We start from the raw sequence: 24,841 nt of genomic DNA on the forward strand, positions 1-24,841 counted from the left end.
CAAAATTACAAAAGGAAATTTATTTCAAAAGCATAAGGGAACATTTACATTTAAACAAGGTGGTAAACAGGTGTCCTTGTGGAAGAAAAAGATTCATGGCATAAAGATTTTCTTTCAAATTTCTGAAGCAAAAAGAATACTAAGTCATGAACTACTGACTAGGCAAGGGAAAGGAAGCAAAAGGATAAGGAAGGGATGAATGCAGGGAGTTCTGTAGTAGACATGAGGTCAAGTTACTTCTGCTGAGTTTACAAATACCCTCAGACAAGAGAGGAAACATTACTGTGTTCAAACTTATATTGCTATAGTCCCAATTCATTTTTGTTCTTGAAATGGCTTTAGGCCATGGCTGATTTATCTCTGAAGTCCATAACTAGATGGTCAGAGTAGTCAACTGGCAATCCCATGTTCCTGTCTGTTCAGATTCCAAGGGAGCCTAGGTTCAGCTCAGTCCTGTGGAATGCTCAGAGTTTATTGCCAGCACTCCTTAGTCAAGCTGACCAACTTCCCGTGCTCATTTCCATCACTCTAGACTTTCAGAAATATTTTTGCCATAAATACGTGCAGTGGTTCTCACAAAGGAGATTTTTTTTTTTTCCCAGTGTAGAAGTGATGGTAATGAAGACACCTGTGTAGGAATCAAAACCTCAAAAAAACCAAAACAACAAACCACTAAAAATGTCATCTGAATTTCTGATTTGAATAGCAAACTTGGAGAAGGAAGAGTAACTGTGGAACAAAAATTTATGAAACATTCAAATGAAGAACAGAGTCTGGGCTACTAAAAATGCCCAACACAAGACACTCCACAAACCTCCCATCTGTTGTCTTAATCTAAAGACTATTGGCTAACATACAATAATCTGATTAATAACCTGAGAAGTTAAATTTTGAAAGTGGCAAAAGCAAGCTGAGTGAACAACTCTTATGGTAGGTACTATGTCATCAAGTCACTTTCCTGGGTAGCCCTGGTTATTAAGTCTCCAAATCCTAAATACACTATCACATCCTGTGGGAACCTGTATGTACATCAGATCTGGCTGTATTTCACCAACAAGGGTCTTTAGATTTGTCTCTGAAAAAAGAGACTTTCTTTTTAGTTTTAAACAATAATAATCATGTGAGTTCAACTGACTGAAATTCCTCCCTACTGGAGTAGAAACCTAGATACCAAGTCAGTAATGGATTCAGTCTCAAAGGGATAATCACTATATCAGATGACCCATTCTGAGAATTTAAAGTATTGATTTGTTGTATACTCAAGTTCCATAGCATGCATATATACACACACAACATATGCTTATGTCTGTACGTATATTATGCACATGTACTCTTATTCAAATAATAAGACCCTGCGTTCAAAGCTGTATCCCAAAATATGGAGAAGAGTGAATGGAGCAATGCAAAGCAACTTCTTTCTAAAAGCCTGATGTCACTTGTACACTGTGAGAAGCTGGTGTTTAATTTCTATGACCCTTGGCAGGAATGTTACAACACTGCCTAGCAGCTTCATTAGAAAACAATGGAAGCAAAAGGTTAAGACTGATTATTACTCTTCTCCATGTATTGGGCAAGAACCTGTAACAGAATGGGGAGGAAAATAAGTAACGCTTCAAAAAGTGATCATCTTTACCAGATCACAAGCTAGACTGAATTTCCCATTAGAGTCAGTTCTCAATAACAAATTATCAAGATGTGTAAAAGCAAGATTCACAAGATGAAGTCTGGATAATGAGGATATTGTGAAAACAAGTCAAGGCTGCAGACAAAGCATCCAAAAATATTGTTGTGGTTTTACCTTGGACACAACCATGGTCTTTTACAAAAGTAGATCATACATACAAAGGTAGAAAGAACATTACGTTTTCAGCTGAAGGCAGCAGTCCTTTTAAAGGGACATCCCCGGCAATCCAATGAGTAGTAGTAGATTTAAGTATATTAATCTCACGACAATGCTCAAGAGTGTGATGTTGCAATCAGTAGAGTCGTCCTCGACTACGATTTCCTCTTGTTCCCCAACCTCGGCCACCTCTACTTCCCCTGAAGGCTCCTCTCTGCTCTACGAAAAAGCGAACAATGGTTTAGGTCTTGATCAGGACATCATGGTTCAGCAAATAGAAGAATACAGCTTGTAGTTCTGAAAATAGCAGCAGGGTCTATAAAAGCAAGTGGCATTCTGCCACTCTCTTCAGATTCACTCTGTCCATGCATTTACAGAGGCAGAGAGGTAAACAGCAAAGTGCTAGGAACTTCATAGCAGTTTGACTAAACGATTCTCATTAGCAAAGCTGTTTCAAAGCAACAATGTTAGGACAACCATACTTGTTTCTATTTTGGTGCTTATTACTATCAAAGAATAACAGGATAAAAATGACTGCACTTACTAACCAATTAACAATGCAACAAAAACTACTTGTCTTTTTATATATGAGAAGTATTTTAAACTTCCAACTGTTTTGGACAGTGAGGCTGCCTTTTCATGTGATACACAGGTAGTGTTTGTTGTGATCTCACCATCTACAGAATTGACCCTTATATTAGGTGCAGGTTCAACGCTGAGCCTTTTCTTTCCTTCGTGGGCTAAACTCCCCAGAGCTCTCACAAAGCTGTATGTCACACACACACAGATACTCTGAATGAGCACAGTACATCTTTTGCTGAAAGTCAAGTCACACAGAGAACAAGACCAAGAAGAATTAGCTCAAAAAAGATGTCCCAGTGAAGAACACTGAAGTTAGGAGCAAGGCTGGATTGTTCATCATGGGCAAATGAAATCTAATCTGTTTGTTGAACTTCAGACTTTCTCATTGCAGCAATCTTGCTAGCACTAATAAAGGCTGGTACTGATCTTTCTGATCCACAATCCTGGTGTCTTGAAAAAGACCTTTTAGGCCAATTTCATGCCCATTTAAAAATTTCTGTTACTGCTGATATTAGGTGGTTTTCTCATGAATCTCCCTTTTTCCCAAAAAGGAAAAAGATTTCAATTCTGAGACAGAAAACTAACTAGACTTTTCAAATTTAGTCAATTCAAATTTAGACTTTTCTCTGCAATACAATGGAGCCTGACTCAGTCACTTCTTGTACAATGATAATTTTATTCATGGATTGGTATGCAAATCACTTTAATGAAGTTGACATGTTTAATGCACTAGACAACATATTCAAAGGTGACATTGTTAGGATAGATATACTCATTTCAAGATGCACTATACAGAATCAACAACAAAAAGCTCTATGTCTTTAAGTTAGTCATAACATGCACATTTTAAACTACCTATACTGATCAGCTTTGAGAAGACAACAGTGGTTGCTGAGAGTGATATATCAGTGACAGATACACTGACTACTGGTGCTGTAACTTTTAGTCAGCTCTCACTATTGCATTTGTTTATATTTAAGATGCATGGCATGATTTATTCTCTCACTGCTCCCACATTCTTCTCAGGCATAAGAAAAGGACCTCCTTATTTCTGAACTACACATCAGTCCACAGAAATAATTTTCCTTAAACAGCAATACACTTAGCAAGCTAATGTACAGAATTATTTGTTATGTACCAACAGACTATCAAAACTAACCTTTACATTTTTTAATTCTATTTTTCTGAATATGAAAGATGCACAGCTTCTCAAAGGAATCCAAACAACAAAATTTCAGTTTTAATACAAAGACCAGAGATGCCTTCAGTTGTTTAGCTACCTGTGAGTTGTAAAGCACTACCAAAGTATTATTACAGTCTGTCATCTCTCTGTTTTGAGCATTTATTTTTGATCTTCACTCAAGGCAGCTACATGAATACAGCTACTTGAACTCCTCCTGCTTCTGCCTCTCTGGAGTTGTGGCTGCCAGCAGTAAAGATTTTCCTAAGCAAGAGCAAGGGTTAGCTAGGTGACCTACGTCTGCCCCTGCTGAGCCTTTTGTTCTTATTACTTAGCCCAGGCTTGCCCTGAGCTTATGATCCTCCCAGGCCTTACCCTCTTGAGTGCTGGGATTATAGGCACCTGCCATTATGCCCCATTGTCCGTTCCTTTAAAAATGATTCATGTGGGGAAAATCTAGTAAGGAACAGACTTCCTTACTGACTCTAGAACCTTCACAGAATGGGTGGGTGGGAAGAAAGTTCTCTGAGCCAAGAAGGACTAGAAGCAATGACAGAAGACTACATTTGGTTGGGCAAAGGTAGATTATAATATCTTCCCAGGCACACAATGCTTAACCATCTGACTCTATTTCTATGACTTCTCTCTTTCAACTAGCACAGAAAACCTGAGTGTTTCCAGCAATAGACCTGCAACTCTGAGACCTTCCCCACATCTGCCAGAGTACGTAAGAGTTCATGACAACTTCCTGTTTCTGTGGGTTCCTCTTAATACAGCTGGCATATTTTTTTTTCAAGTGCTTAGGCATCACTCATTCAGTGAGTACACAAGAGTTATAAAGAATATGGAGACATGATTATTTCCCCAATGGCCCTCTTTTGCAGGCTAACTCAGATAAGCCACCTAACAGAAATATTATCTATCTATCTATCTATCTATCTATCTATCTATCTATCTATCTATCTATCTATCTATCTATCTATCTATCATCCATCCAACAGAAAACACGTATCACTTTCTACCTAATCTCTTGAACTGCTGATCTGTCTGTCTGTCTGTCTAACAGAAAAGCACATATCACTTTCTACCTAATCTCTTGAACTGCTTGTACCCAAACGAAAACGCTCACCATAATTAAAGTTGCCCAAATTGCTGCTGTACTTCCCACTAGGAGGATTATAAATCTGTCTGGCATCCCTTTTTGGTCCTCCTGGAGATTTCTTAGGTGGTGAACCTGAACTTGTATCTTCACTGGTTCTCTTTTGCCTGTAACAGTGGGAAAAGCAACTATTAAAAAGCACTGTATTATGCCAAAAGTTACAACAGCTCTAAACTAGCCTGTGAGTTACATTAGAATGTCACATTAGACTGTTGGGCTATAGTTATACAGAAATTCCCAATGGGTATAAACAAGGCTTTACAGTACTTGAAATGTGTGGTTTCAAAGAGAGTCTGATCCCTCGGTGATGAAGCTGCCACCAAATCTAGTCATGTGACAGGAATACACACACACTCAAGCACTCCAGGGTGTACCCACCACCCTGTTTTGTAAGGCTCTGGAATGACTTGGTGCTTTACGTCCTCTTTCTAGCAGTCATATTTTAACAGTTTCTTGAGAATCAGTTAACTAACAATGTGCTCTCCTGTAAAATTAAAATCAGCAACTGAACTCAGGATTTGACTCTTGAATCTCTTTAAAATCTATTTCTTACCCAATCTCAACTTTCTGTACAGGTTTCCAGGACAATGTTACCGTGCTCTTATAAGAAGGAGGAATGTGAAAGAGATCCTGGAAAGACAAAAACCAAAATCAGCCAAGACTTCTAATAGCTATGTTCAGTAAGGAAGTAGTGGGCGAGGAAAAGAGGCAGGAAGACACATCTTAGACGGTTTTGTGCAAGGCACTGGGTTCAAAGAAAATCTTAGGAGGAAAAGCTTTCATTTCTTATGCTTCCAACCAAACAGAGACACAAAGAAAACTGTCTAAGAAACTGGAGACAATTTTGTTGTAAAAGACACCAATTCCTGTTTTGTATGTGACTTAAACCTTTTTTCCCCCTTTAAAATAGCCCCAAACTTTAGGATGAGACATCAATATTGACCAATTTCAATGAACAAAACCAACCAAGAAAGCTTTCCTTTTGCACAAAGGCAGTTCCTAGGGTGTTTCAATTGGAACAACTTATTACTCTGAGTGCTCATGTACATGTGTTTGTGTTCATGTGTGTGTGTGTGTGGGGGGGTTGGGGGGTCAGAGGCTGATGCCGGTGTCTTCCTGAGTACTCTTTCACTTTAGTTTTTGAGACAGCATCTTTGACTGAACTGGGGCTCAGAGACTCACTGTTGGCCAGTGAGTTCCAGGGATCCTCATGTTTCTGACTCCCCAGTACTGGTATTACAGGCATGTACCACTCTGCCTGGCTTTTTACACGGATGCTGATCTAACCCAGGTAATAAATGGTAGCAGATATACATTATAAAGCTTCCAGTGTTTTGAGTCAGGGTGATTTCACTTTGTTGACTAGCCTATCTTGAACTTACGGTGATTCTCCTGCCGCTACCGCTTGAGTGGTAGAATTACAAAGCAAGCTACACATGCATTGACTTTTGTTTTGAATGTCTTTTTACTTCCTGGCGAGATGACACTAATCACTCATGTCTAATGACACTATCACTGACTCTGCAATGATTTCTTCTTTTGGACAAAAAACACTTTCTCCATAGCATTCTTACTACACTAGCTGAAGGCATACTTGTCTTACTGCTAGGCTTTATGCTCTGGGTATTATAAGCACACTAGTAGATATTTAGGGATAAAAAAGAACAGGAGGACAATTTTAAATTAAAGGCAAGGTGTCATTAGCCTGCAGTACGCAAAACTTTGAGTGTATTACACAGATATGTTCACAAAAAATGTCACAGAAAAAACCACTTCATGTGCTGCATATCACCTGCCCGTTATTACAACAGGCAATGCAGGGTTTCACTGACCATTCAAAAAGACCCAAGAACATTAAGACCACCAGAACTGGAAGCTGCAGAGATGGCTCACGAGTTACACGTGCTGTCTGTTCTTCCAGAGTTCAATTCCTAGCACCCGCATGGCAGCTCACAACTGCCTGTAACTCCAGTTCTAGGGGATTTGACACTCTCACACAGACACATGCAGGCAAAACACCAATGCATATAAAATAAAAATACAATGTTAAAAAAAGTCAGGAGTGTCCCAACAGACAGACAAAGCAGTAGAGCTTTACGCTACTAAAATGACGAAGCCTACTTCTATCTGCTCACTGCTCTACATGGCCCTCTCAGCCTTTCATCCTTTTCAGTTCAGGTTGGCTTCACAAGTGTCACTTATTATGACAGAGAACAACAAAGCTTCAAAAGAGCAAATGTTAGGAAGGGATTCAATCTCCCCATTGCAGACACAGGAAAACATCTTGCACTGACTCTAGGTAGCTGGCAGTGTAGGAAAAAAGCAGACTCACCTTGATTAAAACATTGATATTGTTTGTTATTTTCAATGCAACAACTTTTATCTTGTTCTGTAAAGGGAATACAAAATTAAAATTCAATAATTTCTGTGCACCCATACCATTCTGCATGGAACCAAATTCACATCTACAGGTAGAAATTTCTAAGTAGAGGTTTAAATTTATGTTTTTTTTTTTTCCTATGTCTCTATCCTATGCAAACCAGCCATGCTTCTTTGGCAGGCTGAACTACAATTTACCTGAGAAATACAACATGAAGCTATAAAAGAACGTTTTAAAGGATACCAGTATAAACTACAGGAATTTGTAATGAAAACTGAAAAGGTTTATTCATTAAGAGTGGTTTTTATTATGAAAACTCAAAGGGAACCAAATCCCAGCAAGGACCACAGAGCCAGTCACTGGAACTGACAATTTCTGTGTCGTCATCAGCATTCTTACCTCCTCTGTTTTTAAGGCCTCGCCTGTTTTACCCTGGAGAGCCAATCGAAGTTGTCTGATATAAACCTGAAGGCCCCGTGCAAAGTACTGCAACCTAAATGACAAAGTATTTAATCAGTAATTCATCACTTCAACTTTGTTCTTAAATAATCTTCTACTACGGCAATAACAATGCACGGTACAGAAAACAGTTTGGTGAACAACAACAAAAGAGTATTTCCCTATGTTATTAGTTTCTGATCTAGTATTTCAGCAAACATTTGCTGCTGAGACAGACATGCCATGTTGTCCAGGTTAGCCAAGTGACTTTTCTACCTCAGCTTCCTAACTGGCTGATACTAAGGAGTCTGTAAAGCCACGCTGCCTGACTGATCATACAGTAAACAATTCCCAGTGGGAAAGAAGAGGGTAGTAGCAAGTGGCAAGTACGGTTCAAGCACTGCAAATCTGTTCATGGAATGATTGTATGCAAAGTATCCTTATAAAAATGAACCACTAACTTGTCTAACACTGCTCTTCCATCAACCCTGTTAAATATTATCAATAACTATGGATATAGATACTCAACACATACCAGGGGCTGGGCATTGTACAAGCTTATTCTGATCCCTACTGTCATTCAAACCTAACAGATGAGAATAAGCAGCTGGGGACCATGCCCAAGGTCATAGGTCAAGAGATTAGAGTCAAGAGTTCATTTGTTTTAAAGTTCACTTCCCACCAGGGACCTGTACTGCCACATCTGTGAAATGTTTAAAAATGTGTTTTTTGGACTCTCATCCTATATAAGGAAGAGTAAGAAGAATCAGATCTTATAAAACAAAATAAAAACCCAGAGAGCTTGAAGATTTTCCATCTTTGTTAAGGACTAAGCCACTTCTGTCATATAATACCTAATTTTGAAATCTTTGAGCTTTTCTGCATTCAGTTTGGCTGTTAGGAAGTCCGGAAGTTTTCGGCCCAACTGATGAAAACTATATAATAAGCACTCCACATAACTGAACTGTAGCTTGGGCTCTTCATTCCCAGCGTTCTCTCCGTTTTCTGCTTCTTCTGGAGGGAGAGGCATATACTCCTAAGAGAGGAAAGAGCAGATGTTTGCAGTCTGTTCTAAAGACTCTTGTTATAAAGAGATACCTATGTAATCCTAAAGCACAATTTTAAGACAAGAACACTAAAAACAGACTAGAAACTGAGCTAGGACCTATTAGACAAAGCTCTCGCACATTAGCCATGATTATTAACCTATGTTACAGCTGCTCCCACTTATATCGAAAGTGGAAATCGCTAACCTCAGGTAGTAGGCACCAAAGTTCAATGTCCATAAAGACTACATTCTTAATGAATTAAAAAAAACAACAAAAAAAAAAAACCAACAACAAAAAAACATTTTCTAAAGTCCATATTGTTTTAAGTTTGTACTCTTTACACCGAAAGTGTGACAAAGGCATTCAAGATCAGCCTTACAACACCCAATAGATACTGCAAATTTGGAAGCAGATGCTGAATGGTTCCTTATATGCCAAGGGCCTGAGGCTTATCTTTGGCCATTTATGTAACTGCTCACATTAAACGGGAGAGTCACTCAGTGATGCTGCTGCTGATTTTTATCAGATGGCCTATTTTCTCCACAATTACAACTTAAACGACAGACTATTTCCTGGTTGCTACAGCTACTTGGCCTTAGGCGGCTACCTAGTTGGTGGCCTGGAACAAATGACCTCTGCAATGCTAACTACAGTTCTTAGACTCTTTAGCACAATCAGAAGAGTTAGTGATACTTTCTTTTTCACAGAGAGGATATCGTTTTTGATTTCGGAGAAAGGGGGTGATCTAGTCTCTAAATCACGAGTGGTCTTTATGCAAAGAATTAGCAGCTTGGAAATGCTAAGATCCAAAGAGACTTCCTTACAAAAGAGGAAACACAAGGCCTGTGTACTCAACTAGAATTAATATTCAAGGCAAAATTCAAGCTAGTTTTCACATTCTAGAACTTGATAATACATTAGTTTTGACCACATCCCAAGGAAAGAAGAAAGTTCTTACCAATAACTTATCAAACAGTTTTCTTAAATTTGTTTCTAGTTTTTCCATGTCACCACAAAATGAACTCATCTCTGCCAACAACTTTAATACCTGAAACACACAAACTTACTCTTAGAACTATTTTTAAATGAGCAAGACCTATGAATGACAGGGATTCTATAAACCTTTAAAAGACTGTGCTCATTTTCTGGATAAAAAAAAAAAAAACCCTAGAGATAAAATCTTACAATTAAACATTAAAGAAAGAGAGAGCTCTTAGTACAATCATAGGGTGCATATCAATATCTTAGCAAATCCAAGAATCCTAATTCACAATACATCTGTAAGAAGCTAGGAAAAGAATACCAACAACTCCTACTCTAGGCCCATACTGTCGATGTTAGGTACAATGAAAAAAATGATAAATACATTAATCCTCCAATCACCACTCAGAGTCTGCAACAGCAACCACCCAAATTTATGGTAGGTTCTTGCTATTGAAGTTAGACTCTAGGTACTCTATACACCCAATTCCTTGTTCTAGAGGTAGCTAGAGCATGAAATGGCATATGCAGTTCCCAGTTTTCATTCAAGTCACTACCATCAAGGCTGTTGGCAGAGTCTGATGCTGTGCCACATGGTGTGATTCAGGATTGAGTAAGTCAAACACTGGAGGAGGAGAGACAGTGCAAATACCACAAGAGATCCGCTGACAACTGTGCTACAGCTGAGAGCCAAAGCAAGAGGGTGTCCACTTCACTGGAGGACAGGGGTAAAGGATATGTGGTGTTAAGCTAGTTTATTTTTAATGCTTGTAAATTTGTGTATATGGGCATGTGCCTGCACATGTGGAGGTCATACAACAACTTTCAGGAGTCAGTTCTCTCCTTCCACAATGCAGTTTCTGGGGATAAAACTTAGGTCATCAGGTTTGGTGGCAAATACCTTTACCTGCTTGAACCATCCTATTGGCCTAATCTAGTTTAAATCTGTATGGAAACTTGTCATAAATTAAGTTCCTTATTTAAAAGTATTTAGGCTTTACAGGTATAAACTTCATACACTGACATGTATAGGCAGTGCTGCCCTAATCACAGCAACTATAATGGAATCCATAAATCATTTCTATCCAATTAATTCTGGCCTAGGAGATTACTGGCTAACACTGCCAGACATTTCAATTATGCTCCTGGAAATCAGATCTAAGTCAGTGATTCACATTTCTCCTAAAAAAACAGAAATAGCTTTGTGGTGCTTCTTACCTCCAACTGTATATCCAGACCTTCCACTGGGGTAGTTAGGGTACTGAGATTAGGGAGAACCTGCTCACAGAAATATGTCACAAATCTTGTAGAATGAACATTTTTCTGTAAAAAAAAAGAAATAAAAAGCAAGAAATAAAAGTTACTAAACAAACAAGTCTTGTTTCAAAGATTATAGCAGACTGTTGAAAAGCGTGAACTTAGTATCGCAACATTACGTGGCCTTCTTTGCAAGGGTATCTGGAACACCTGATCTTGAATGTCCTTCTTGACTCTCAAGTTAAATTTAGTGACATGTTAGTGCTGTTAGTGCTGGATTTACACACTGCACATTTCCCAACAAGGACATATTCTTCATGTTTTTCAAATTAGGGTATATATATCTCAGAAAACTCATGTAGGGCAAACAAAATTGGTGACAGAATGAATGCAAGCTCTTATCATTTTTAGAAAGCTTCTATGCAAGCCCTCAGAGAAAGAAACATCTTGCTGTTTTGGGCTCTTACAATGCCACTCTGCTTTCTATTTGCCCGACTGTGCTAAGAATGCGTTTATGAGACGGTCTGAGGAGTGTTCATGAATACGGGCAGATCTAAGAGTGCCCCCAGTATCACCGAGGTGGAACAAAGCTCACAGAGAAGAGAGGCACAGCCTGCCGAGTGCACTGCAGCAGCCTGTCCACGCAGTCAGGGTCTGAGGGGCTGAAGGTCTGCTCCAGGTCAGCCTGTTCTGCCACCAGCTCTACCAGCTGCTGCCTTCCACTCACTGTCTGCAAGCTTTTTAACCCAGACAGGATCTTCATGAACAAAACAAACTCTTCACCAGTCACATCTTCTAGGACCTGGAAAAAGACAATTCAGAAGAACAGCATTATCAGTTGAATGAGAGGGAGAGATCAATATCCAGAGTATCATGACTTCCGTTACATCCTAATGCTTCTGCTGCCAAAAGGTAAGTTTTATGTTCAGAGACAGGGAAAGCTGTATTCTCTAAGAGGACCAAAGCTGTTTTAAAGAAAATCTTGATGTAAAAAAATTGTTTTTGACATATAAGGCATTGCCAACACGCACAGCAACAGATTTACATTGTGTCTACAGATTTCACAGAATGAGTAAAATACAAAAAAATACATAAAACGACTCTTGGAGGGCTTGTGGAGTGATCAATCGAAGTGACTGGGAAATCCTGTGGCACACCATTAAGTGGGTAGCCTCCCACAACTAAGGAGCCTTGCTCACATCATAGAAGCTGCCTACAGGCTCCCTGCCACACAAGTGACATGTGTATTGCAAGTCTCTCGGACTAGTGGGCCCACAGTTATGCTCACTGACTAAAGCTTGCAGTCACGACCCTTCCTACTCAGATGACCGTATAGCAGATGGCAGGTAAGAACAGTCCCACCTTCTCAGCAGGACACTCTTTCCAGTGAGTGCTGTCATGAGAAAAGAAGCTGAATTTTCTCTAAAACTATTCCCCACATTTGGCAATTTAAAAGTGGGCAAAGAGTCTGGCAATTTTAGCCTTTCTAACTGTGCTAGATGCTTAGAGCAGACAAATAAGCATGGTGTGACGGTTAATAACAAAATCCCGGCATGCCTGTGAAGGCTTGTATAGAGGTGAACTGCTGTGGCTGGCACCATTCCACAGGCTGGGATGTGGGGCTGGATAAAAAAAAAAAGAGACGGGGTTGGGGATTTAGCTCAGTGGTAGAGCGCTTGCCTAGCAAGCGCAAGGCACTGGGTTCGGTCCCCAGCTCCGAAAAAAAGAAAAAAAAGAGAGAGACAACTAGATCAGTATAAGCATTTATCTCCCTGATTCTTGACTGTGGGCAATGTCACCAGCTGCATCAGGCTCCTGTCACTGTGACAGATGACAAACTGCCCGCAACTGTGGCCCAAAACAAACCTTTTTTTAACCTCAAGTTGCTCTGTCTGATACTTTGTCACAGAAATAGGTAAGCAAAGCAGCTAACACATATGATATATGTCTCATATGTCTCATATGATAAGCTCTCATAGTCTTGGGACGGTTTTACAGGCCATGATAAAAACTTATTTTTCCACTTCTTTCATTTTGCTACTTCATTTTAAAATGTTTCAGAAAACTTTAAGCATCACAAGATGAGAAAGCAGAGCAAGGAGCAGTCAGCATGGGTCATGGATGAAAGAGGGGTCTGTCACTTCTGCATAAACCACATCCGGCACGGGTAACTACCAATGAACCTCAAGGTAACTGCAACCAACCTTTTTGGACTCAGTGAGTATGAGCTCCTCTACTTCCTTAGTTAACACCTCATCTGGGAGCGTCTTGAGTTTTGTGGACAGGAATTTAATTGCTCGTTCTCTAACAATGTCTTCTCCTTGAAGAATCTGGCTAAACAAGCCACCTAATGTTCCTGTAACACAGAAAAGCAACTAAATAGTGTGAAGCGTTCACATTAATTTCATCATTGTTCACAGAAATAAACACCTGAATACCACCAGTGCTGGCTCAAGTCAGTCTGAAATGTTCACAGCCCATCCCAGAAAGGCTATGCGCTTTGCTCCCAGGACCTCAGCTTGAGCATGACTGACCTCTTTCACCCCCAGTAACAAACTTAGCTATTTTGGAAGAATTTCTTTAAAGTTGAAAAAAAAAAAAACCAAAACAAAACCAAAAAACCAAAAAACCAAAAAACCAACACCAACACCAACACCAACACCAAAAACTTTCCAATTCATTTCTAGGGGAAATTTGAACTGTTTTGCTTGTTTTTAAAAAGTCAACAAACATCTAAGTTGGGAGGCCCTTCAGAATAGGTCATCACTTTTCCGAAAGAGACGTCTTAGTAAAGCCCACGCTCCCGGGTTTCCTGAGGCTTTGATTGTGAAAAACTGCCTTTACCTTTTGCGTCCATCTTAAATATACTTAACAGAGCATTGTTCACCAAGTTAAATTCTGCAGAGTCATCTGGGGGGAAAGACAACAGCACGATGAGTGAAGAGTAAATGCGGACTCCCCACTGTTCATCTCAGGGTTAAGAGCCCACAGTTTTAGCTCACTATTCCTAAGCGTCACTCTGGGGGCTGCTCCTTTCCATGCCTATGAACCCTGTATGCTAAGACTGCATGTGTCTCACCATAGGAAATAGGAAATGATGACTGTTACAAGTTTGAAGAGAAGCTCACCATTATGCCTTTATAAGTAGGATTAAAAAGACAAAACAAGTACCACAGACCCAGAAGTCAGGGAGTTTCACAATACTGAATGAAGTAAGTTCAATGTCGTCTGCCCAAGCCCACCCCCAAGCAAAACACAAGTGGAGCCAATACTCCAGAGAGAATCTTTACAGTAAAAGGGAACGAAAGGACCTCTCACCTGTCTGCAGAAGCTGAGTCAGTATATCTGCTACTCGCGGAAGGTTTTCTCCTGTGGCAAACTGAGGCAGTTCTTTAATTGCTTGGCGTCGTATCTGGACATGATTTTAAACAGACAAAGAAAGAAAACAACTAAAATGGCATCACCACAAAAAAAGACAAACTCAGCTTTTAGGACAACTAAAACCAGGAAGAAACCATTTTAAGAAACACATGAATTTTAAAGTACGCTTTTTCTTCAGATACTTTAATTACTGTTCATGTGTGTGAATGACGGAGGAGGGAGGTATACGTGCGTGTGGAAGTCAGAACACGACTGTGAGGCTGCTCACTTGTTCCACCTCTACATGGGTTCTGTGGGCTGAAATCAGGTTGTTAGGCTTATGTGGAAAGCACTACTTGCTCAGCTGCCTCTCATCAACCTAAAGATTATTTAAAGATTTTTTTCTTTTATTTATCTCTGTGTGTATGTGTACACGTGTGTACGTGTATGTGTGTCATCTTCTTTAGAGGAACAATAGTGCTCTTAATTGCTGAGCTATCTCTCTCTCCTGCCACAAAGATGAGACCTGTAACAGTTTTAAAAACAGCTTGTTCCCTCTGAAGTTTCTGAGACATGGTATTGCTGTGTTGTGAGAGTGGCCATAAATGTCTTGGCTCAAGTGATCATCTTGTCTCAGCCTCCTGAACAGCTGGAGTGCAGGTTTGTCCCAGTGCTCAACTTCCTACTCCCTTTCACAGAATAAATAAGACAAGTGAGGCTGAAAGGGAGAGTAAGTAAAGGACTGGAGCAGAGAGATAATAACTCCTATGCAACTGCTGGTTATGACTTTTAGGCATGTTAATACACTGTTCCTTTAGAGCATCATCCATGGCAGAGCCTTAACCAGGAATTATTTTAGAATCTTCCATATTGACTACTTCAATTTGAATGAAAAAACTCCAAATTACTAGCTCTCATGTTAAAAATGATGCAGTTTCCATCTAGCAAACTGCATGAGATGGTAGTAATTCACTCATTGCATATAGAAAGATAAGAGCTAATAGCCAAAAAAACCTTAGAAGCCTCACAAGTAACTAGCAATGCCAAATGTTAATTCTGCTCCATAGGAAAAGGCTTTATTCTTAATCTGGTAATCAGCTACAGGTAATACAGTGGCCAACTATACTTATGATATATAATAAATTTGTAAGGTACAAAAACTGTATTAACAATCTAATTTCATATGAACTGGGAACTATCTCAAAAAGATGTTGGATACATTCCATTTTCAGCAGTGGATAATGAAAAAACAAAATAAATAATTATTACTCCACATATTTTTCATAACTACAAGGTGATTGTTAGTGTTTTCTCAGTTGTAGCATTCACTCTGGGTCTGACACAATGTGACCATAGAATGACAGAGACTATAGACTGAGATGATTGCTATTTTGATCATGTCACTTTTACATAGATAATAGAAAGCTTACTTAAATGTCAGTCAAAAACTTACTGACACATCTTCATCCTCACAGAGGTCTAACTGTGCATTGATAGCAGAATCAGCCAGCTCTGGAAAATGCTTAAAGAATTTTGGTATAAACTGAGCAGCTAATCGCTTTTCCTTGGTCCCGCCTTTCACACCATCCAGTATCACTTGGTAGGCATCTTTATGCTGGAAAGAAGAGGAAAAGGAACAACATGTACCACACATGCACAAATGCTTCAGATGTTTATAAACACTAGTTTTACTACTTAAACTGGACACAACCTTTTTACTTTATTTCTCTATTCCCTATTGCCCATTCCATTTTACATCAGCTGGGAAAGAGAAATATGACCCTAAGTTTAAGTCCAGGCCATGAGAGTGTCATGCTTTAAAAATGGAGACACACTGTAGACTCTTCAAAGTTATGTTACATTTACTTACAAAAAAGAAAAAGGTACCTGTGGCCAGGCGCAGTGGCCCACACTTGAAATGCTAGCATTCCAGAGGCTAAGGCGGAAGGTAGTAAGTGTGAAGACAGCCTGAGCTGCAATGCAAGACCTCGCCCTGCCTCCCACCCACAGGACCCTGCCTCTAATTAGTATTTTGAGGAAGGTGAAAGGAATACATTTCTGAAATTAAATAATTCTAGGAAAGTTTAATTTCATCTTTCATTTTAGAATGTGAAAGCAGTGGCAAATTGTATAGCCAGTCAATTTTGGATTAAGACAAATTCTAACACCGCACATGAGAATACACTAAAGCCCACTTGTTTCCATCGAATAAATTCTTAAGTGCTCTTAAACTGGATAAAGTCTCAACAAGTTCCCAGTCCTCCTCACAAGCTACCTCCAATCTGGTTCATTCATTAAATGACACTGATCATGTTGTCAACTAATGCCAGAAATACACACACATACACACAAAACCACACACATACGCACGCACGCACGCACGCACGCACGCACGCACGCACGCACGCACACAGGAGAGGATGATGATATTGGGTGTCTTCCTCTACTACTCTCCACCTTATTTCTTAGCTATGGATTTTTACTTAAGTATATGTGTGTACATCTTTGTTATGTGTGCTCTATGTGTGTGGGGTAACTGCAGAGGTCAGAAGATAGCATGGGATCTCCTGGAGCTGAACTTACAGGTGGTTGTGAGCTGCCTGACTCATGTGGGTGCTAGAACCAAACCTGGGTCCTCTGCAAGAGCAATGGGAGCTCTTAACTGCTGAGTCATTCACCTTCTATTACTTCCTGCTGATCCCAGGGCTCACAGACAGGCTAGTCAATGAGCTCCAAGGACCACCAGTTTCCACCTCCCAAACGATCAGGCTTTGGGTAAGACTCAAGCCACTATGCTGAGCTTTTATGTTTGTGCTAAGCATCTGAACTCAGGGCCTTGTACGGGTGGCTCTTTACCAGCACTGACATCTCTTCAGCCCTCTACTTGTCACCAATGTAGAAAATAAAACAGAAGTAGTATCTTCAGCAATCAGTGACTTAGTGGTAGGTCAGACTATCCCCAGCATAAAATATTAGAAACAATGCATTGCTCGGCCCATTCCTCTTCCAGCATGGCTGTTAGCTCCACGTGAGTTCATAGTGTCTACACAGTGAGTTTTAGCCAGCCAGTTACACAATGAGACACTGTCTCAAAACAGTATCAGAAGCAGTAACTGTAAATACTCTGTGTGTGTGTGTGTGTGTGTGTGTGTGTGTGTGTGTGTGTGTGTGTGGTGTGCTGTGTCCACAGAGGCCAGAAAAGCAGATCTAGAGTAACAAGATAGTTGTGAGCCATACAGGTGCTGGGAATTAAACCAGGGTCCTCCCTTGGCAAAAAGTGAGCCCCTGAACCACCTCATCAATACTTTGATGCATTTCTAAAATCATGTTTTGGTATGTTTTCAATAATTAATAAAACACAACTCTAAATTCTTTAAAGGTATCCCTTCTAGAAAAATGTAAGGTACAATTTGAGCCATTTTCATCAATGTATTCTCCTAAGAAACTATGTATATGAGGGCATAGAACATGTGATGTGGAAGTGGGGCACAGAGATAGGGAAGAGGGGAGAGCGGGGATGAGTGAGTTTAACCAAAACCAAGGATGTATGAAAAAGCCTAAGGGAGTCCGGTAATTGGTAAGCTAATTTAGAAATAAGTTTGAGCAGAGGTATCTTCTGGACATCCCTAAAAGATACAAGTAATTAAAGAAAAACCCAAGTGCCAAAGGTGGGCTCCTTCCCTATGAACTGCTGTTCAGGGAGGCCTCTAAAGTTCCCCAAACACAACAGATAATTGCCACTGTGGCTGACTGCTCACCAGAACTAGGTGGTAAGGCCTTACTGCTGATAAGGCCACATGTTTTGGTTGCAGGCCATAAAGAAATCAGGATAAGCCTGGAAGCTTCCTTCCTGCTGGCCAGTCCTTAGAGTGCTAAAGAGTCTGCAGGATGTAGAGGGAGGCTCGTCATCAACAGTCACATCAGTTGTGAACCCTTGACACAGTAGGCAAGATATCCCCACTGGAGAAACAGTGGTGAGTCTGTTATGTATGTAACTAACTTCTTTCTGACTAGAACTGAGGCTGGCTCCCTAGGATGGAATTCATAGCTGGTACTGTGAACCTGGTCTGAATCCTATGGCTGGGAAGGAAGGTCATAGGGCCAAACAGGGTAAACTACAGCTATTATTTTGCTAAATGGACACGTGTTCATCAAATTTCTGCCTAAGTAATTATACTTACTGTGTAGGTTAGCGCTGCGCTGTCGGCACTGCTCAGAGAAGCTTCTGTTTACAATGGAGAAGAGCAACAGCAGAGACTCTTATGTGGTCAAATACTGTGAATAAATGACTGCTGAACACTCAGCAGTACATGGGAGATGAGTTATCTCCCAGGCTCAGGGAACATCACAGAAGGGAAGGTAGAAAGAATACAAGTTCTAGAAGACGGAGTGAAGTGCTCTGCAACTCTCAGCAACTGCCACCATGTGCACAAGGCTGGGCCATCAGCATCCTATCATAGAATGGGAAGGGACTCATGAGGCCTCACCCCTCCCCGGGGATCAGTAAGTATTTACTGGTTGCTAGAGGGAGGGAAAGACGTTTCCTTTGATGGTGAAGGCACTGGTAAGGTGCTCATGCTCCTGTAAATAAGCCCTCGTCTATTCTCTTGTGTAATCCAGATGACATTCACTGGCTCACAAACAACAAATTAAAGCATGAAAGCAGAAGGACTAGCTGGGTAATAGAAGGGGTCGGCAGAAAGAGAGGGAGCAGGGTGTGGTCAAAATATACTGCGGACATATATGAAAATGCCATACTGAAACCACTGTGTATAATTACCATCTACTAAAAAAACAAAATATGCTGCGGCAGTGATGGTCAGAACACAGGTAGCATGCATTACGTGGTCAGTGAGTAGACGAAGGACAGGATTTTAACATATTTTTGAGTAAGAAAAAAGATGAAGGGGCTGGGGTGTAGCCTGACAAACAACAGGCACTGGTTCCACACCTAGCAGCGCAAAATAACCTCAAATACGACAGAACCCTGAAAGGAGAAAAATGCTTCAGCTAAACTATACTATGGCTTCGCCCTTGATGTAATGGAGTCTGTACTTGGTACTATCAGGAGCTAGTATTTTCATTCTTTTTCAGGAATTTGAACTTGGTTCTTGGCTGTAGTTTCATCATACAACATAAAGCTACTAAAAGAAACTCAAGTCAGCAAAGCAAGTCCTTCTCCACGCAGGAGACAATATGCTCAGCATCAGGGAGCAAGAGGACAAATCTGAGCTCTGGGATTATGCAGCATCTCACATCAGCCCACTCACTGCCTGTCCCTTAACAGCTGTCTGACACATGTGCTAAGGTAGTTTATGAAGGTCAAACAAAACAAACCCTGAGGTAGCTGGTTCTCTCCTCCCACCATGTAGATACTAGGGGTTGTATTCAGGGCATCAGGCTTCATGGCAGGTGACCTGAAAAGTTTCTAAAAGTCAGAGTATCACTACATAGTTCAGGCTGGCTGGGACTTGTTATACAACCTAGGCTGGCCTAGACCTCTTCCTTCAGAGTGCTATATATAGGGGTGTTTCACCAGACCAAGTTAAGTATTCACATTTTAAAGTTAAGATATGAAATAAGGGTAGGCTGCACATTGCTCTCATGGCTATTTGGAAGCTGTGGCAGAGTGCAGTGAGGAGCGGACTGAAGGAACAGAGTCACAGTCGGGGGAACAAACGACTGAGGCATTAAAACGTCATATAGAATTTATCAGAGATGGATCTTTTAAATGTTTTTGCAGATGCTTGTTTGTTCATATTTCTTCTACTTTAAGAAACAGTTTATAGAAGACAAGGTACAGTTTAAGGATTTAACACTTATTCCCACAACTATAATTAGTAAAGGAATAAGAAAAGCCATACATGAAATAAAATACAAACAGGAAGTACTATTAATAAATACACAAAGAGTTAACAAGGAGGTTCCAAAAGGGACCTGGACTGGAGAGATGGCTAGGTGTTTGAATGTTGGCTACTCTTCAAGAAAGTCGGACTCCCAGCATCTATGAGGCTTACAACTGGCTACAGGAATCTGATACCCTTTTCTCGCAAGCACATAGACAAAGCAATACAAATTTTTAAAAATCATCCTTTTAAAAAAAAGGAGAGAGAAAGGGATCTGACCAGCTTCGGGTAAAGTACTGTAAGACTTAGGGGAGGGAAAAGCTAGGCATGGTACTAGGGATGGTACTGCTTACAATCCCAATCAAAATGCAGGCAGGAGGAACCCTGGTACTTGCTGCTTCAGGTCCCAGTGAGACCCAGTGTTTCATAAAAAAAGGTGGGCAGCTCCTGTGGAATGATACAGGGGGATTTCCTGCCTCTGCATGTAGGTGTACACATCTTCTCCTTGGCCTCAGAAGACTGTGTTTTTCCTTGTATTTGAGGGTGCTGCTTTGAAAGAGTGTTGACCCAGAATGGGGAAGTGTGGTTTGCAATATAAGAGCTGAAAAATCAAATTAAAGACAACTGATCAAAACTGTCAAAGCCAGTTTCAGAAGGGTCCACATAGCAATCTGCTAGGGAATGTAACATGAAAACTTATTTTGCTACACAAACAAGGTACTATTCTACAGTGGTTGATGGTGTCTTCTCTACTATCTCTTCCTTTGACAGTTACAACTGTAGCCACATCCTAAGGCCCACTAGAGCTTTGTGCTGTTGTTGTTGCTGTAAGTACTTTCGGACATCTTCTACACCGGCAGGAGTCGCTGTGCTGGTTATGCTGCCGTCTGTTTAAGTCATGGCTCTAGTTGCCATCAGTGTTATGAAGATGCTCACTACCTACCATCTACGAGCCATTATGCTAGGTCTCAATGCCCAGTGCTTAGTACCTGGCAGATGCTCAAAAAACACTGCATCCCTCAGACTGCCAGTACTCACTCGAGCTAGAAAAACAGGTCTCTCTTCCCTTTTAGCTTCTGTCTTTTAAGCACTCTTCCCAAACAGCAGATTTGCCTTGAGAAAGACATTTTTGACCTCTTGAAGAAAGTAAGCAAGTAAACCTAGTTTTCTGTTTTAATGGTGGGAGATAACTGAGCAGGTAAAATGCTTGCCTTGTGATCATGAGGACGTGAGTTCAATCCCCAGAACCCACATAAAAATTTGGCTCACAGTATGTTATCTATAATCCCAGCACTGGGGGTGGGGGTGGGGGCACAGAAGGATTTCTGGGGCTTGTTTGACAGTCAGTCTGGCAGAATGGATGACTCGAGATTCACTCAGAGAATCGGTCTCAAAAATAAGGTAAATAGTAAATGAGAAAGACAACCCATGTCAACCTTGGCCTCCACATGCATGTGCACACACAGGTACACAAACCCTCACACACGTGCACATACACAATCTGAATAAAAATTAAACTAAAAAATTTTAAACGCTAACACAGAATCTGTTCAACTCTCCTTTCTCACACTGTCACAATGAGGTCTGACACTTGCACATTTAGGAGCAGTCTGGAGTTTAGACTAGGGATGATCAACCTGTACAGTCTACAATATTCCAAAATCCCAGGAGGGGAAGAACAACTTAAACATATGTGGTTGCAATCATTCCAGAAAAGGATCCCTGCCCCTCCCCATACAAACTGAGCTTGGTTTCCGTCTGCCCTAGTGTACTCTGTGTAGGTGGCTGTCAAAAAATACTTTTCTTACTTCAGCAAAAATCAGGGTAGGGGACACGACAGTTGGAAGTGCACAGTTGCAGAGTTTTCCCAATTGATCTCTTTAGGAGAGCACCATCCATATATCAGCAGAGAATTCCTATTTTAGGTTCCAGCCCTAGCCTCTCTTGCTGATGTGTGGCAAAATTAAACTTTGGTAGAACAATCAGCTCTCCCTAACTCTGTCACAAACATCAACAAAAGTATGCTGCCCAAGGCTGCCCTAGCACTTGTCCTAGAAACAACGAATTCCTCTGACTGACCATCATAGTTTCCATCTTGTTATAGGCAAGACAAAAAATAAATAAGTAAATAAATAAACCTTGCTTTACAACTGACCTAACAGCGGTATACATCTGAGAAGGTGAACCTACACACTTCTGAAAATAAAGTCCCCACAGACACGGATGTAGGGAAAGAAAACCACCTGACACTTGAAGTTGGTACATCCACAATTCTAGGTTAAACTATAACGCGCCCCTCACTTCTCCCTAAACTTAGGAAGGTTCTACTTGAATTGCACACGTTCTAAGGGACCGGAAGGGACTCCTCCATCGCTCAGCTCAAGGACGTTTCTCTCTCTATGTTCTGGGAAGTGCACACAGAGACATCACTAGAGCATCCAAGCATTGAAAACATGGATTTTTGAAACCTACAGGCCAGATTGAGCTCTTTTTCCAGAGGACACACACATGACCTTCCAATTCAAGTTCAACACAAGGCATCAAGGCTTGGAAGAATTCAACAGCTTTAAGAAAATTGCGCCCGGGGCAAAGAGAGTGGAGAGCACTTCCCAGAACGTTCTATTTGGGGCTGCATCTTTCCTCTCCCCAGAGCCGCTCCCTGCGACTTTCTTCACAAAATTCTTCCACTGAGAAACAATACAAAACGCGTGTCCTTTCCTCGCGCATCACTAATCGCCAGAGAGAGCTCGAAGCCGCTACCGCGCCTCCAACGCCCGCCACAGCGCGACAGGCGCCCAAAGGCGCTCGGAACGACCGCCACCGCCGCCGCGAGTTCCTATCCAAGTCCGGGCAATTGGGCCTCGCCCACACTTTGCACAAACCCTGCATCCTACTCTCTCTAGACCTTGCCCAACTTCTGCCTCCAGAACCGACAGTTTCGATCTCTTGAGGAAAACTTTCCATTTCATCAACAGCCGGGCAAAGGCGGCACGGCTGACCGCTGGGTCCCGGGAGACCGCGGGAAGGCAGTGCTGCGGGACCGCGCGCTCCCGAGCAGGCCGAGGCCGCGTTCCCGTCCCGAGTGCGCGCCCGGCAACGCGGCCCAGCGCGGCGGGAGCCCAGACCTGAGCGGCCGGCCCTGCAGGCCGCCGGGACCTACCTGGCCCACTTGCTCCGTGGCATCGGCGAGGATGCCGTAGTTGCGGTACAGCTCCTCCACCGTCGGCATGCTGAGCGCCAAGTTCCGGGCCCGTTCCCGTCGCCCAACACCTCTTCGGCGCCACCACCGCCTCCACGGAACTTATCTAAGCGGTCGACCGCACTATTACGCCGGCAGCCGCCGCCGGGCCGCCACCAGTCACCTCGTACAGCACGGCCCCGCCCCCAACGTCTACGCGGAGACTGGCGCGTCGGGAGCGGCCCGCGGCGGCAGGCGAGCCGCGGGTCGGGGATCTATCGCCCCCTAGCGCTCGGCGGAGCGAAAAGCCGCGAAAAGAACTTGGACTGGCTGGGAACTTCTGGTCCCTGCTGGCGGGAAAATGCCAAGGCAACTGGTTTTGTGCTTGGCAAAGTTCTTACATTTACCAGAAATAGGGAAAGATACCAGAGGGAGAGGTTGGAAGCACAAGTTATATGAGAATCCACAAAACTCATTTCCTTCTCATTCAGAAGGGTGGCAATAGGAGAAAACATCCAAGTGCCATTAAATTAGAAAGGGGTGTTGGGGAGGCTAGGGGCTCCTGTTGGGCAAGTTTGAAGACGTGAGTTCGAGCCCCAGAACCCATATAAAAGGTTGCGTGGGACAACTTGTGGGTCTGTAATCTCAGCACTGGGAAGATGTAGAATGATGGATTACTGGAGCTGGTTGGGGAGTCGGCCGAACCAGGGAATTTCAAATTCATTTAAGAGACCTGCCTCAAAAGATAAGGTAGTGGGGCCAGAGACATAGTTCAAAGGGTCAGTATGCTTGCCCATTTAAGCCCGACAACCTGGAACCCACACTGGAAGAAGAGAAGAAGAGAACAAACTCTGAAAAGTTATACTGTGATCTTTGCACATTCCATTGTGAACAAGTGTCCTTGAATGTACACACACACACACACACACACACACACACACACACACACACACACACCCGAGGGAGAGAAGAAAGAAAGCCTGCCAGTTCTCTTGTATTATGCAGCCTCCTGGTTCGTGTGTTCATTTCTGATAAGTGAGGCTAGAGTTCTCTAGTTTCTATTATCAAAGCACACCAACTTCCTAGTGTAACTTGGGCCTTGTCAGGAGAACTTCGCATATGTGTTACGATGCCTCCTGTATACAATTACTTGTTGGGAATTAAATAGAATTGTAGAGGTAATTGCTTAGGACATAATGCACACTAATGCCCAGTCAATGTCTGTCCCCTTCCCTTTTACCATTTAAATCTATATATATATATATGAAGAATATTTGATCTTTGGTTGTTTCAAGTTGGTTTCTGAAGACCAGTCTTTCCATGCGATCACATTGTTTGACCTAGGAGAGCCAGTGGTAAAGGTGAAACTCAAAGGAAGCCCAGTCTTGTTCTATTTCTGCCTTTGACTACTAGGATGACCACACCCACACTATGGCAGGCAACTTGCTATGACCAAGTTTCTGCCATCCAAAAATACCTGTGCAGAAGCAGTACTGTGGTTTGAACATTGTACCCACCCCAAAGATAAAAGTTTGAGCCCCAGAGCTGTGCTGTTGAGAGATGGTGGGAAACTTAAGAACTGGGATCTAAT

The 24,841-nt window shown here is 41.7% G+C and overlaps 1 protein-coding gene across 2 annotated transcripts; it reads right to left on the reverse strand.

Annotated features, from left to right (window-relative positions):
- Api5 (apoptosis inhibitor 5) lies at nt 1-23,467 on the reverse strand. 2 transcript variants are annotated; one of them, XM_032903776.1, is made up of 14 exons: nt 23,233-23,467; nt 15,680-15,841; nt 14,185-14,278; nt 13,711-13,776; nt 13,071-13,222; nt 11,462-11,668; nt 10,828-10,932; nt 9,587-9,676; nt 8,434-8,615; nt 7,541-7,634; nt 7,094-7,150; nt 5,315-5,391; nt 4,732-4,868; nt 1-2,054 (listed from the first exon to the last, which is right to left on the reverse strand). In XM_032903776.1, the coding sequence occupies exons 1-14, from the start codon at nt 23,299-23,301 to the stop codon at nt 2,032-2,034; spliced, it is 1,515 nt and encodes a 504-aa protein (XP_032759667.1). In that variant the 5' UTR covers nt 23,302-23,467; the 3' UTR covers nt 1-2,031. The 2 variants fall into 2 exon arrangements, with proteins under 2 accessions (XP_032759667.1, XP_032759666.1); XM_032903775.1 differs by having other exon boundaries at nt 1-2,059.
- Between the last annotated feature and the right edge of the window lie 1,374 nt (nt 23,468-24,841).

The sequence above is a fragment of the Rattus rattus genome, chromosome 5 (genome assembly GCF_011064425.1).
Source record: "Rattus rattus isolate New Zealand chromosome 5, Rrattus_CSIRO_v1, whole genome shotgun sequence".
Lineage (NCBI taxonomy): Eukaryota > Metazoa > Chordata > Mammalia > Rodentia > Muridae > Rattus > Rattus rattus.